General features: G+C 43.6%; 1 protein-coding gene across 1 annotated transcript in view; it reads right to left on the bottom strand.

Annotated features, from left to right (window-relative positions):
- The window catches only part of NLN (neurolysin), a 218,432-nt gene that overhangs the window by 152,727 nt on the left and 50,254 nt on the right, over window positions 1-15,451 (bottom strand). The window contains exons 2-4 of the mRNA XM_085631838.1: window positions 13,490-13,740; window positions 10,409-10,557; window positions 6,219-6,326 (exon numbers count right to left, since the gene is read on the bottom strand). Of these exons, the coding sequence (XP_085487964.1) occupies window positions 6,219-6,326; window positions 10,409-10,557; window positions 13,490-13,740 (508 nt within the window). The remainder of the gene's footprint in view (window positions 1-6,218; window positions 6,327-10,408; window positions 10,558-13,489; window positions 13,741-15,451) is intronic.

The following is a 15,451-nucleotide window of genomic DNA, read 5'->3' as shown; positions in this document are numbered from 1 at the left end:
TCGGGTGTACCCACAGATGTGGATTTACCACGCACCAAGCTCCTTTTCTGTAATTTAGACCCGATGGTGGCAAAAAGAGATGTGGCCAAAGATTAGGGGGCCTACGAAGTACCGTCCTTTCAGCAGTGGAGGGCTAGAATGAAAATATACATGGAGGCTCAGAAGATCACCTACAAGAACAGAGGGCGTTTGAGCAAATTTTATAAGATATGGTGTCCCTCAATAAAGTATTATGAAATGGAATTGATGGAATATGGTGGGGAGACTCTACCAGTCCAGGAATAGTGTCCCACGATTCACAATTGCCGGCCCCTGTATGACTGTGGGTATCTGTCTGGATGACTCAAAGTACCTGCTTATGACATTTGTAATTGCTAAAATTATACTGCAACTCTTCTACAAAATGTTTGTATTGTTGTTGGGTTAAGTACGTACCCTTTTTGTTGTTTGTCTATGAAACAAGATACAAATATTTTATTAATAAAGAAATGCTAATCAACAGCCTGCAACCACCCCAATAAAAACATAAAAACACAATCTGAAACAGTGATGCGAAAAAGAAATACTTCAATATGGTCGATCACACAAACATGTAGTCCAAAAATCGAATTGAAGTGTGCATCATGTATCCCTCTAGAGCACTTTGTGGTGTGCCCGGTCTGACATACATGTTCACCAGACAGTGGTTGAGGCAAGTAGACCTGTCAACTACTGCAGTGCCGTTTCAAACCAGTGTGATAGATGAAGGACGAAGGTTTGAGGGCTTGGTCCTCCTTGTAGGTCAGAGGCTGGATAAATGCTCTTTGAGTAGAACTGGCTCTGATGGTAGCCACATGGAGACAGCAAGGTGTTGAGTGGAGCTAGAGCAAGCGAAAAAGGCAGTGAGAGGCCTTTCCATTCCCTCCGGTCTCTTTTCAACCTGACATTCCTGCTTTAGCCTGAGAGAAGAGGAAAGGCTGGAAAATAATTGCTTACAAAGAGACCTCATAAAGGACAACTGGGGGGAAGGACAAGGAGGGACCCTTGCCCCGGCTCAACGGAGGTGTGGAAATAGAAAAGGACATAAAGAGTAGGTAATCAACAAGAAAGGAGCAAATGTGCTGTTCCTACCAATAGACATGAAGAGCCAGCAGGACACAATTAGGTCCATATAATAAGATAAAAAGGGGCTTGTCATTTAAGGGAATAGAGACACTATCCTAAGCAGCAGAGGTTCAATATTAAGAGTGGGAGATGATATTTAACACAGCTGGGGGGGGTGCCTAAAAACTCTCTTTAATTAGTTTCTGAGACACCCAAAGCTAACAAGTGCCATACAGCTAGCCTTGTCCAGAACAAAAGAAACACATGACACCCATGCATAAATCATACAGAGTTCCTCAAGCTACCAAGGGAAAATAAAAACAACAAAACAGAGCTAGGAGGGAGAGATGGTTTTGCAATCCCAATCATGGCAACGGATAAGCTGATGAATTTAAACCTTACAATGGCACAATGGAGAGCAAGCAGCCAAAGTTGCCTCACTTTACATTATGCTGAAGAGACAAGAGGACGGGGTTTAGACAGAACAAACAAGCATTGAAAATGCAATAGGTCTCGCCTTTTATTAAGTTAAAGCCATTTGCTTTGCTAATGGTATTGTATATCAAAGCAAATGGCTTCAACTTTATAAAAGGCGAGACCTATTGCATGTTTAATGCTTGTTCTGAACTGTGAGGGTGTGTCTCATTAAGGCATGCCAGGGGCAAATCAGGCAGCAAGATGATTTTAAGTTTAGTATGCACATGTGTTAGCCAAAATCACGAATGGAAATCAAATTTTACACTAGAAGTGTATATTAACGAGAAACCGTCTATATATAAAAAGTAAGTATACAGGCGGGTAGCTATGCATGCAGGAGTGCGTGGCTATGAGGGCTTTGGTACAGGCTGATAAAAGCTCGTATAAATGCGAAACCTATTGTATTGCAAATGCTTCCTATTCTAGCAATTGCCTTCTCTTCACCTTTCAATGTTGCTGTGTAGCTTAGAAGGGAAACAGTGAATTCATATTTAACCACACAGGACATACTTTCCTCAACAGATCATCGTACAGGATGGCAACAAATATTCAACCCTGGCAGCTGTGACTGTGGTATATGTTTTCGCCTGCTGTGGGATGCTGGTGGTCAGAGTCGTGCACTGTGAGTGCATCAGCTGTGGACTCCTCACCACCACAGACAATGTGTGTCTGACAGAAGGGTCGGGCAGCTGCTGCTGCAGCAACATGATGCACATATATTTTCCGCCGGCAGAAGTCACCTCAAACTTTTTCAGCTCCTCCTTGGCCACTGTGTAGAGCACGCCTGACGAGCAGGGGAAGGCGGCCGTGCGCTCCATAACCTTCAGCCAGTATTCAAAGCGACTGTAGTCATCCAGAAACTGTCCACACTGTAGTGACCTGCTGGCTTGCAGTACTTGATTAACAAGCAACAGCTGCTCCAATCATATCTGACTTTAAAGCCAATACAGGACAACAAGGCGAAGTAAATGAGTCTGCTTGCACTGGAACAAACCAGCTGCTGTCTGGCAGCGCCCCCCCTTTACGAATATGGCGACCGTTAATGCTAGCACTGTGTAAGCAACACACTGCATACTGAGACACTATTGGACATGCAATATTGTCTGCACTACGCGACGGGTACAAAACTAGAGTGGGGTTTAAGTGTTTACGCCACTTATGCAAAACTAGAGTGTTTTTAAGTGCTGGCTTTACTTATGAGCAACAAGTCATCGTACGAGATAGCGAGGTTCGCTCACATAAAGCAAGTCCGTGAAGCGGCACCGCACTCAAAATGGCATCGGGCTGTCCACATCTGTTCTGTTTGTCCATGCGCATGCATACAGCAAACTCCAGCAAGCTGTATACGCGAAGCGGCATTTTCGTTGCCATGACAATGAAAGCTTCGCAAGATGGCGTCGGACTGTCCACTGTCCGTACGTACACGCGCATGCTGTTATCTTTGGACAAATGGCGAGATCAGCCATCTTTGTCCATCCCTACGCGTGCATGTAAGCCTTTGAGAAAATTGATTACAAAAGGCACTTGCATGGCGAGCGCAGCGCATGCGCTGCTATCGCCAGGCGAGACCTAAAATAACAAGGATCACTACCAGGAGAAACAGCAGGTTTGGTTTCAACAAAATACTTCCTAAAAGCTAATCAAGACACCAGACGATTCCATGAAGGAAGTGGTAGGTTGGGAGATTGTGTTGATAAGGAATGATGTGAAAAAGTCCCCTTCAGTATCAACAGAAGCTGAAGACAAGTCAAGGCCTCTAGTTTAAAAGATACATTTTTTGTGCTCCAACTACAAATTACCCAATAAGAGGAAAAAATAAGAACTATTGAGCAGAAGGAAGATCCAAGTGGAGCAATATATAAATATTACAACTGTGAGAGGAAGAAGATAGTTCAGATATGGGTCATGTTTGGAAAATGGTTCACATTGGTGGTTAGATAAGATAATCTATTCATCTTCTCCGTGGTTAAATTAGCATTGTCCAATAAAAATTGACAGGATGCCCAAGGTAAGAATTTTGTACATCTCTGCACACCTTTGGGCTAATCAATGGTCCTTGGGTAAATGTGTAGGGGGCAGGAGAGAAGAGGAATTAAAAAAGGTTGAGATAGGATTTGGGAAAACAAATCAAAGTAAAAAAGATATTTAAGCCAGAGAAAAAAAACCTCAGCGGCCAATGCAAAGAAATTCCATCCCCAGTCTCCCAAAATTCATGTTACATATAAAAGCATATGCGGATGGTGATGGGTTCAGGTCAGTTCTTGACTTATATCGTTCTGATGAGCAGAATTATGCATGTCTGGGGCCTGGATCAAAACAAACCACAAAATTCAGAGCCACTGCAGCTCATTTTTGACACACAGAAGCGACACAGAGTGGCAGTCACTGTATATTTCACTTTGCCACAATGTTCGCATGATTTCCAGACAACAGGACGAGGTGGGTGGATGCACCAGACATGCCATGGCTGATGAACAAGCATTGGAGAACATAGCAACTGTGTCTTGGAATACCAGGATGAAATATATGCAGTCTACTATCTACACCAAACGTATCTGGCCCCAAAATAAATTGGCTTGTCTGAGGATGCTTCGCCGGAATGTCCTGGATGCACACAAACTGAAGCAGATTTGTATTATATGGCATTGTCAGGCACAATAATAACACAATTTCTGGGCCCAGGGGGGGGCAGAAATATATGACTTGACCGAGATGGTAATGAACCCTGAGCCCGTGAAATATCTTTTGGGCATAATTCTCAGAGTAAGGAAAACCAGCATGTTACTTAATTTAAAGACCTTGCTTTGATTTTAAAAAAGAGACGTATTGCAATGGCGTGGCAATATCCTGCAGCACCGCAACATATGCTTGTCTTGGGGATTTGAGAAAGTGGACCAATGCGGAAGCGGGCACATTAACAAGGTTACGTAGCTGTGAAGTAAGGCTGAGTCAAGCACTATATGGGTCAGATGTAAGACAACCCTTTTTTTAAAATTCTTTTTATTTCAAACATGCTCAGCACAGTAGAATGCACATTTGGACATGACGAATAACACAGTATCAACAGTACAAAAAGCAGAGGCCAACCTCGTAGTGCATTGGAGTAGTCACACTACAGAACCCTTTGTGCGGTCCTTGACAAGACCCAAGCCCTACCCCACCCTCCCTATGAACATTAAAACCTCCTGTAGGCTTGCCACGCTCCCCAGATCTTTCGCACTTCTTCGGACAGCCTCTAGTTTGGTAAATTATTTTTGCGGACCGCAGGCACGAATCCAGGTCAGCCTTCCAGTCAGATAGTTAGGGCGAAGTAGCTGGATGTCAGACACACTTGAACACTGCGTGTGGTTAGTATGGGCAGTATTTGGGTTGTACTTGCCCTCAGGAGGTGATTTAGGTTATTTACTTTATTCGCTATGTTCACACCAGGTCTGGCATTTTATGTGTACTGTATAGCCGAGCTGTGTCTCGTGGTTGGACACACTGTGTGAATATATGATAATACTTTCAGATAAAACATCTAGTCTGGACGCCTGTGTGTTGAGCAACACTATCAGATATTGATCAAAATAGTTCCACTGAGTAAACAAAAAGATTTTATGGAGATTAACAGTGACACAACCCCGTTGATAAGATGTTGAAATGTTGTACCCTTTATATGTGAAATGGCAATAGAGAGATACTGGGGGAAAACACATAAAAGCATGGAAAACTCATGGTTGAGGGAGGCCAGCTCAAACAAAGCACAAGAGGAGAATGATGGCAATGTGAAAAGAGTTTGAGAGATACTTTAAACCCACTATTAGTTTTAAAATATTTATACTTTGGTTGCCGATATGGAAAGAGATATCTTACTGAGAGAGTGCCTATTTAACATATAGGTTTAAGTAAACACAAACTCAGGCCCAACAATTTCGCTTACGGCCAGATTCACACTTTTTAAAATAATCGAACTCCTAATATATGTTTACAGACTGCAAAATGCTGTACTCGGCATCTTGAAAGAGTTATTTAAGAAACCAAGAGGAGAGTGGAGTAAGCTGCTCTCAGGAGCACCAAAGGTAGTGCCAGGCACTCAATAGAAGTCTCAGCTGATAGAGGTCAAACAATGAAACACCCAAGGAACAGAAGACTGGAGAGAAGTTGCATAGGACAGGGAATAATAAGGAGATACTACATAGAAAAAAACACCTGAAATCAACACTAACCTTCGAGGTGGCCGTCGAGTGCTGGAGCTGGTGGGATATTTTATTAACTCTTCAAAGCCCGCTATGGCCCAAATACAGAGTTATTTAAAGAAAGGGATTTGAAAGATAAACAATATTTTTGAATCCCAAAAATGTCCCAATTTTTCTTTAGTCATTTCTTTCCTTTTCAAAGAACTACACAAAGCACCTAAGCACACCGTCTGATCAGGGATACCTGTAAAGTAACCATGCATTCATGCCCTAGAAACTGTCAAAATAAGTATCTGTGCAAAGTTAGTTCAAGTGATTTGCCCCAATATAATCATCCATTAGATCAAATGAATGGGTTCCACTAGGGTGTCTGCTTTAGAAGTGGAGTCCCACAATGGTAAGGATAAAAAGCAGGAGCAAACCACTGTCGTCAGGTTACAGTAATTCAAGGTGCATCTTCCCGGAATCAATCACACTTACCCTTTGTACTTCTTTGGAGAGATGGAGTCCATTTCGCTTTCCAATTTGAATTGACTTCTCCAAGTATCTTTTTATTTCTGGATTCATATTTTCAAGATCACATGTTCGCTGAAATTAAAAGTTTTATTTTACTACAACGTGTTAAGAAATAAAATGTATGCAATGTATTTTAAATAAAATAACACTGTGGCTTTTGACAGCTACAAGATTAAATGGAAATGAAATACAGCTTAACACTCAAAAGCCAAGTCACTGTCTTGCTGCCAAGTGAATAAGATTCTCCACTCAATACAGACAAGGAGGATGTTTATTTCATGATTTTCCAGTATAGTTCTCTCCTAGAGTCAGACTCTTGAGCTGTTCTTTTCTCATGAACAGTAAAAAAAAATAGTTATCTGCAGTAACTAAGAATCTGTAGAATAATCGAAGGCGTCAGAATGGATCTGGAAACTTCAAGCTCTCATATTGCCAGTAGGGGGCCCTGAATTCATATAAATTCTGGAAATGGCATCAAATGACATTACTGAAGCTATATCGCGCCCAACTAGGCGTCAGTTTCTATTAATTTTTTTTACAGCCTTCGAAGTGAAAAGACAAATTTGCATATATGCATATTCGGAATCTTATAAATTTACCTTATAACAATCGATCAAATGGAGCGGCTGGAAGGTTGGTGAGGAACCAGCAGGTAGATAGAGTATCTACCAAAAAGATCGTGATCGCAGGTAAGTAGCTTTTGCTTCTGATGGATACTTATGCCTGCAAATTCCTCACTTGTAGGATAGATTCCCCAAGACACACCTATCTAGGAACAGGCTTCATGGATGGTTATAACCAGGTAATCCGGCAAAACGGATCTGGCAAAAGGACCATCTCTACGCACCTTAGAATCCAGGCAGTAATGCTAGGCCAATGTGTCAGAGACGCCCATGTGGACACCTTGCATATCTCTGCAATCTGAACTCCCCTTTGCCTGGGCAGAAGTGGTGGCTTTAGCCCTAGTAGAATGGGTCCAGATTGTAGGAAACTGAAATTTTGTTGCCGTTGCTGCTGCACCCCATCCTCCTTTTTGGCCCACTACAACTACTAGGGGCTGGTGTTCGACTCTGACAGTGTGTTGAAGTCTGCTAACCAGGCTCCGGTGCCAGTTCTCTTTACCTAAAACAAAGTAAAATGGTCTAATTGTGGTACAATTGGCGCACACTTTAGCACCCCTGTAAGTACCTAGTAAGTGGTACCCCTGGTACCTAAGGCCTGGGTAATAAAGGAGGGTTTCTAAGGGCTTCAGCATGTATTATGCCACCCTAAGGGACCCCCATAGAAATTACATGCAGACAGCCATTGCAGACTGCATGTCATGGTGCAAACCACGAATGAAAACACGAGATGGAACACTCACTGTGTGCCATGCCAAAGTCCATGCATGTAATATATGTAAGCCAACCCTACAGCAGGCCTTTTAGCCCTATGGCAGGGTGCATTATATTACATGTGAGGGCATATCTGCATGAGCAGCTATGCCTCTGTGCCGTCTAGTTCAATTACTGGATGGATCAAGTGAACAGGGAAGCCCTCTTAAGAACATGTACTGGCCACTGGTCATTACGAGCTCCCCAGCTACACAATAGCTTTACTAAAACCTATGGTGTGTGGTATCAAACACCATCTCATAATAAAAATGTACTGTTGCCAGTACTAGATTTATTATGACCTCCAGAGGGCACCTTAGAGATGACCCCTGAGAAACCTACCTGTATCTAGTATGCTGGTGGACTGGTATTATCCAGCCAGCCCCTACTGAAATGTGTCTGATCCCCTGCAGGTGAGAGCCTGTGCTCTCTGAGACCAGAAAGAATACCTCTAGATGAAGGTGTTCACAGCTCCTCCAGGATGGCTAGTGATTTATCATATCAAGGTCAGGAGCTTTAAAACCCCTGCTGCCTTTGATATGGGACCCCAGCTTCCCCCAGACATGGGAGATGCCACCCCCCTGCCCCGAGGTCCACTTGGCACCAGGACAGGAGGAAAATTAGCTTTGCAAGTACGCGTGTCGCACCTCGAGGCTAGTCACACCCTTAAGGTGGTCTTCCTGAAGCACTCCACAAAAGAAGGGTTCCACCATCTTGTTTTTGGTGGAATTAGGAACTCTGGGACAGGGTTATGCTCACTCCAGTGGTCATATAGGGGATATAGTGACCCCAAGGATAAGTGGCCCACTCGTTGCTACCCTTCTCTCCCCTTAGCACCTCTAAACTTAGTATTTAGTTGGCCCTTGACACCAGGAAACAGATTTGTCTGAATGAAAGAAGAAGAGTAAAGACGTGGGACCTGTGGACCATCATCTAATTTGGCTCAAAACAGTGCCTGACTGCTGCTCCCTGGACAATCACCGATACCAACTAGTCCAGTAGCGGAACAGCCCCCAAACCCTTGGACCATGATCTGCCTAGCAAATTCTCTCTTGGAGTGGAGGAGCCACTCCCCTGCACCAGCAAGCACCACCTGCAGCTGCCCAGTACACCATTCTGTCAACCCCCGGGCCCACCAACAGATCAGCATCCCAGCAAGAGGTCTTGGTGATCCAGGAGGTCCGATCCATCCCCTTGCCAAGGTCGGAGACGCCAGGACAGGACCCTCAAGAGCTGCACTGCATCAATTCCCAAGGCACCCAAGCCAGTTGCAAGCACCAAAGCATGTTTGTGTTCAGTCGGAAAACCGCTATCGCTAAAACTTACCTGCGCATCGAGGGACTCCGAGAGAAGCTAGCTCCACACGGAGAGTGGCCCTGATGTTTTTCTTTTCCCTTTTCTGCAGGAACACGAGAACCATGAGAGCCTCTAACTCACCGACCCGCCAGACAAAGCACCGCTGCACCCGAGCTCCACAGCCCGGCCTCACGTAAACAGACTGTCTCTGTGGTTGTGAGATCCTCAAGAGTCGAGCACCCCCTTGGATTGTGCTACACTGGCCCCGAAGGCCCCATTTGCAGCTTTTTTTTATAGGTACTTTTCCCTACTCACTTTATCATATGGCGTTCGAGGCTACCACCGCTGAAAGCACCTCTGCACCCGGACAGCCCAGGGCAGGTAAACTTGAACTCATGGTGCTTTCTTGGACCTTGGCCCTACTTACCTTAAGTTCAGAAGAACAGTCTTGTAATTAATTTGCAGGTGTGTTTCTCCCATAGGATAGCATTACGGCGTTCAAGGCTCATGCCGCAAATCTGACAGCTGTCATTTTCTACTGTTCTTACTGTAAAATTTGATAACGTATAACGTACTTACCCGATTCTAAAAAATCTTTGAGTCTGACATATTATAAAAAGATATGTTATTTTTCTCAAGTTTATTCTTGAGTGTGCATCTCATTTATAGACTCTGTGTGTATAACAAATGCTTAACACTAGCCTCTGATATGCCTAAACTGCTCACCCACAATAGCACAAAAGAGAGCATTTACGATTATTAATTTAAGCCCTGGAAGCCAATAAGGGTTGTCTGGACTTTCTACATAGTGTACCTCATTTTGGTACACTACATAAAAAGCCAATTCTTTCCAGAACGTAATTGTTGGGCAGCACATAGCGGTTCTGAATGCAGAGGATGATCCAACTCTAAAGAGCCCTTTTCTGCACTTCCTAGCCTTTCTTGGCACCACAGAACCCTACGAAGAGCTGGTTATCCAGTCATGTGCCCTTGGTGCAGTCCAGTCACGTTTCTTCACTGGCAAGTTACGACAAGGATTCTTACTCCCTCTAATCCAGCATAGTGTGGTATCTGGTCACTTAGGTGCACCATCACAGTAGCTTGTCTGGGCCTTCTACTCTAACATGTTTTCATTTTTAGCCATCCCAATGCCTGACTGCTTAATATCCCTGTGTCTTCCCACCCATTTCAGAACCAGGCAATCACAGAAGAGAATGAGCTCAAATAGGTGATTCTTTAACCATTGATAATGTCCCTGGAGCATCTGGCTTCAGTGCAAGTCTATCAAGCTCTTGCCCAAGGTGCTAATGCGGTTGGTGTTTCTTTCCATCTCAAGTATTCACCAGTGGCCTTGCATTCGCCAAACCACCTCAGCGATGACCAGCTACTGTATTCAGGCATGCCACGATCTGCTTCTCCCCAACAGCCCTCTCTCCTCTTCTGCGCGACACCGTTACCGTAATAAAGACCCCTATTGCCCCTTACCTCAAATGAAATAATCCTCTGAAACACATCTTCTCTCATGCTCATTTCCACATCAAAATCTGAGAGCTTTTTGTCAGCTTCGGTACTTGCTGTTCGGATGTCTTTGTTTGGCGAGACATGCTGTGGGAAATCCAGAATGCTTCTTTCCACTGTTAGAAAACAGAAAAGGGTTCTTAAAAATGCTCAACAGTAACTACTTCTGGGTATATTGGAAATCAATCCACATCCTAAAGCAGTGGGGCATTCTTAGTTTTTGAATGAGCTGTGGTGGTAGAAACTAGGATCCATCATTTAAACAAAATGCAAAAAGAAGGCTAGACACATTAAAATGGGTAGACGAAAAAGAACAGAGAATTTGAATATAATAACCATATGTCTCTTCTTAGCTACAGGCCACTATTTGTCTGTTGACTCAAATGAAATAATCCTCTGAAGCACATGCTGCCTCAATTCAGGAAGGACCTCAAAACCTGGATCTTCAATTGAACCGCAGCCATATCCTGGAATCGAACCATCTTAAATCGGGGCATTTTCTCTACGGAATTCACCCTATGTTGCGTTATTGAACAGGAGAACAAAACTTGGCAACTTGAAGGACGAGGGAAGTTGCTGAATTGGTTCATAATAAAAGGAGTAACATTGTGCAAGGAGACATACCCTGTAGTACTAATGTATCAAGACATCAGAATCAGAAGGCCGGGATTCCCAGACAGAAAAATGAGAAAACAGTATCTGCCTTAGAAAATTGGATATTTGTTGTATGCAAGAGACCTGGAGTGTGATCCTGGAAATACTGCTCAGCTACTCTGAGTACTTTGTCTCAGCAGATTGTGCTGGGCAGACAATCAGAAGGTCAACACTTTATTAGTAACTGTGTACGAATGAAAGGAGTCAGAATTACTGGTTAGTTCAATTTACATCGGATTAAACACCGGATTGAAGACAATCATATGAACATGGACTCTCTCTGAGTAATTGAAATGATGCAATCTGTGGAACAAAAACATGACCCTGAAGGCAAAGCCCTAGCAGAGTTTCTCCATGCCCTGTATAAGAGAGCCTTGAACGAAGAAGTAAATCAGATTATCCCTGAAGCATAGGGACACAACATTCAGAAAAACCTTTGTGTATCCTACGCAACAAATCTGTCTGAAATCAGTTTAGAATGTAGAGTAATCAGACAAAATGTAACCTGTAAGGGGGCTTCTTTAAAATACTAATAAAAATGTCCAGTAAGGATGAAATCTGTCTCTGGCACATATTGGAAAACAAGAATTGGGACAAAATTAATCCATCAGGTAATTGGCTCCTTACTGCTATTAAGGCCTGAGGGTTAAAGATGCTTGGGCGGCTCGCCACTCTTATCAAGTCTTCATGGCTTTAATTAAAGAACAGCCGTTCGTTAATCTACGACCTTTGGACTATGCTGTTTTTCAGCAAGGAAAGCCTGCAGATCTCGTTATTAACCCATATAGCTCACTGAACAAGATTAATTAGCTAGGCAGTGAACTGCATTAACAGGCAAATCATTTTCCGTAGGTGATTCGTGCTATTTCCTTTTTATGACTTCAGGTGCAAACTGTCTAAAGGAAAGCAGGTTGTGCCAGTATAAAACTGGGTTCGTCCAACATATTTTTTACGGTTGCCCCAGTTTTAATCATGGAAAGAAGAATGTCATTGTGAAAGCATGTCTTATATAATGGAATTAAGACATGCAATGATGCTGCCAATTTTTGTTCAAATAATAGTGATGGACACCTGTTAAGTTGTTACAGATATTTATTAAATTATCATTTAAAAGGTGGGGCTGCTACATAGTAATACATTGATATTTCATAAAGAATCTAATCTGTCCCAGTATTCTGCACCCAAAGCAGTAAAGCAGATTAGAGGTGGCATGAAGCTCTTAATTGCTAAATATTATAACAAATATTCCACTTTAAACAGCAATGATCAAATGGCTGCATTAAAACCTTGAATTTATGAGTGACCACGAAATGTGTGTGTTTTCTTCATTTGAATATTCTGACTCTACAGCACTTTCCTTTCTTCCTTTGTGCGTTTTGCCAATATGAGGTTATGAATGTTCTACTCTCCTACCACATCTCTGAAGCCAGTCGAAATCTATGCATGCGCGACACGAGGCAAGCAAGTCTTGCTTTTGTTTTAATTCAGGAATAAGGCACACCAACAAAATGCAGCTTTTGGTTGGCGAGTCAAATTATTTTCAAAATACTCTTCAGTAACTCTGACCTCAGACATGGCAGGCAACTCTACTAATGAAGGCAGTAGGCTACCTTTTGGAGTAGCACTGTCGCCTACTTATGCAGCACATGAGGCAATTCCTGCCCACTTGCAGAAATTAAAACAAGAGCAGCCAGCACAGCTCAATAAAGGCTTCTTTGAACTAAGTGCACACTTGGCAACGATGGATGTAAACAATTACAAGCCACAGGGGTGGGACTGGCCATCTGGCAATCCAAGCTCCAGTTTGAGCCCTGGTACTGGAAATGAAAGTCCGTGAGATTGCTCACGCCTCTGAGTTGGGGAATTCAGTTGGCAAATGATAAAGGTAAAAGCTCAGTGTCTGCTCAGAGGAGAAAGCTAGAGAATGGACAAGCTGCGAGAACGAGAAGTTGATGGCCTGAGGCCCTGAGTATGGCAGGATCTCTGTTTAAGGCAAAACTTAAGTGGGTTAGCAACATGATCTTCCCAATCCCAACTTCCATCGTGTACTCTTGGCCCCTACCCTACTGCAAATTACTCGATGTTATAGCATGCAATGCTTGCTATGTTAACTTTTTTTGGCCATAATTTACGTGTACAAACTCTGACACTATAGACAGCTAGAAATGGTGTTCAAGCTCGATATTCAGATTATTTTCACCTTTGTTGAGCACAAGACTTAATACACCCTTTTCATGCCACCATTCAATTACTTGTTATGTCAGTAAAGATTCCCAACACCTACGCTAGGTGTCAAAGCAAAGATATCTCTGCACCCGTCAGCAACCATAGCGAACTACACTCTGATGTATGTAGGTTTATTTTCTGAGAGTATAGACTGCAAAAAATCCTCACCTACGTACTCAACCTCAACATCCGCCAGGGGCTTTATGCTGTTCTCGAATGTGACTTTTCCAATATCTACTCTGCCAACTGTATCATAGACAAGCTTTGTTTTCCTCATCAATTCTTCTGTCCTTGTTCTGATGTGCTCTGGAGACAGGTCCCATTTTAAAAGGTTTCTATTAAGAGCAATAGAAGTAGATGTCCTGTTGTTCCCACAGGTGACTTCCGGTACCAAAGCCATTCTCAGGAGCACCTTGATTCTGCAAAAAATGTAAGAAAAAAAACACTCACAAAAATGTCAATGCCGGACCTTCATGACAAAAACAGTAAGAAGATTATGTACAATATCTAAAAAATAAACCTGTAATTTATTCCATTCTAAAATATTTTATTTCGGTCAAATGACCGTAAAAGTGAAAATGCAATAAAAACATTGGGGGAAACAGGCCTGTTATATGATGTCCACTTATTCATGTGGGCACCCTACAACAGTCCAGGCAACCCTTATGGTGATTTAGGAGGTATCAGACAACCTTAGAAAGTTCTCCAAGTGGTAGCTGTAGAGAGCAGCCTTCAGGCTTAGTCTAGAAGGAGTGTAAAGCAGCTTGTTTTACCAGAATGCATTCTTATATGTACAGATTAAGTGAAAAAGAACCACACAAGGTATTTATAAAAATATGTATTTATTATATAATGCTCTCTAACGCGCACAAATATATCCTACCCGGAGACACACAATACTTTGCAAAGAAATCAAGTAAATAGCACAGAATACACAGTGGACCCCAGGGGGTGACGAAACCATATACTAAGAAAGTGGTTTAAGAACCACGACTCGAGTCAGGACGATGTCGAGAGGACATAGAAGTGCTGGGTACCCAAAGACCCACCCGCAGTGAGTGACTAGAAACTCCAACAAGAGCGTGTGCAGTGTGGGTACACGACCACGTGACCAGTACAAATCAACGTGTAAGTCATGGTTGGATTTTTAAAGATTAAGGACGCTTCCCAGTGGACCCTGAAGAAACCCTTTGGAAGACAGAAGATTGGAGAGCCACCCCATCCGTGGATACCCTAGTACCCACGTTACCTACACCAGGGAAGCTAGGTGCATAGGCGTGAATTGGTGTTGGAAACTGCCGTCGAACCCAATGGAGCACTTCAGGAAAGTGCCGCAGCTCAAGAAGGAGAAAGTGTCCGGTGGAATCCGTAGATGGATTCTAGTTGAGAGATACCTGTAAGCAGAGGGGACAGAATCTTTGTCACTCAGGAGTGATCAGGAGATATGTAAGGCGAATGCCCACCGATGTCGGGAGTTGCAGTAGAGTTGACGATGACCTTGACTCTGCAGCTGTGAGGACCAGGCGACGTTGAAGAAGACCAGGAGCCATGCATGAGCTGTCGCATGTCGGATGTCAAGTGCTGAGGGGGTCGGTGTCTGGCGGGAGCACCAACAAGCCTTGGCAAATACAACCAACGCAGAAGTCGACGAAGGTGCAATGTCGGGACCAGCAAGGTCCAGGGGACTTACCACAAGCAGGGGAGTCAGAGCAGGCCCCGAGCAATCAGGGGAGCCCAAAAGAAGCAAAGATGACCCTCAACAGGACCCACAGGCCGGAGGCACTCAAGTCACAAGAGGACCACGAGCAGCTCACCAAAAGATGAAGGCCATGGTGCAAATGATGCGATGTGGACAAAGACTTTGGTCACTAGAGATGCTTGAAGTTGGGGCTACTTGGAGGCCGAAGATCTTGGTGGAAGGAAGCCAATGAGCCTTTGCAAATGCAAGTCAACGCAGTGCACAGGAGGTTCGGTGCCTGCAGCTCCCACGAGGGATACTGGCCTCAAACTTGGTGAGAGGGCAGGGCAGGTCTCGGAAGCTGTGTAGAACCACCACCAGTATTGCAGAACCTTTCGGAGTCCGGAGGAGCACAGGATCAGCAGACCTTAGTTGTGGTGCCTGCCAATGCA

This window comes from Triturus cristatus, chromosome 2_1, assembly GCF_964204655.1.
Source record: "Triturus cristatus chromosome 2_1, aTriCri1.1, whole genome shotgun sequence".
Classification (NCBI taxonomy): domain Eukaryota; kingdom Metazoa; phylum Chordata; class Amphibia; order Caudata; family Salamandridae; genus Triturus; species Triturus cristatus.
Note: the sequence above shows the minus strand (reverse complement) of the source record. Positions and strands in the feature narration are given on the sequence as shown.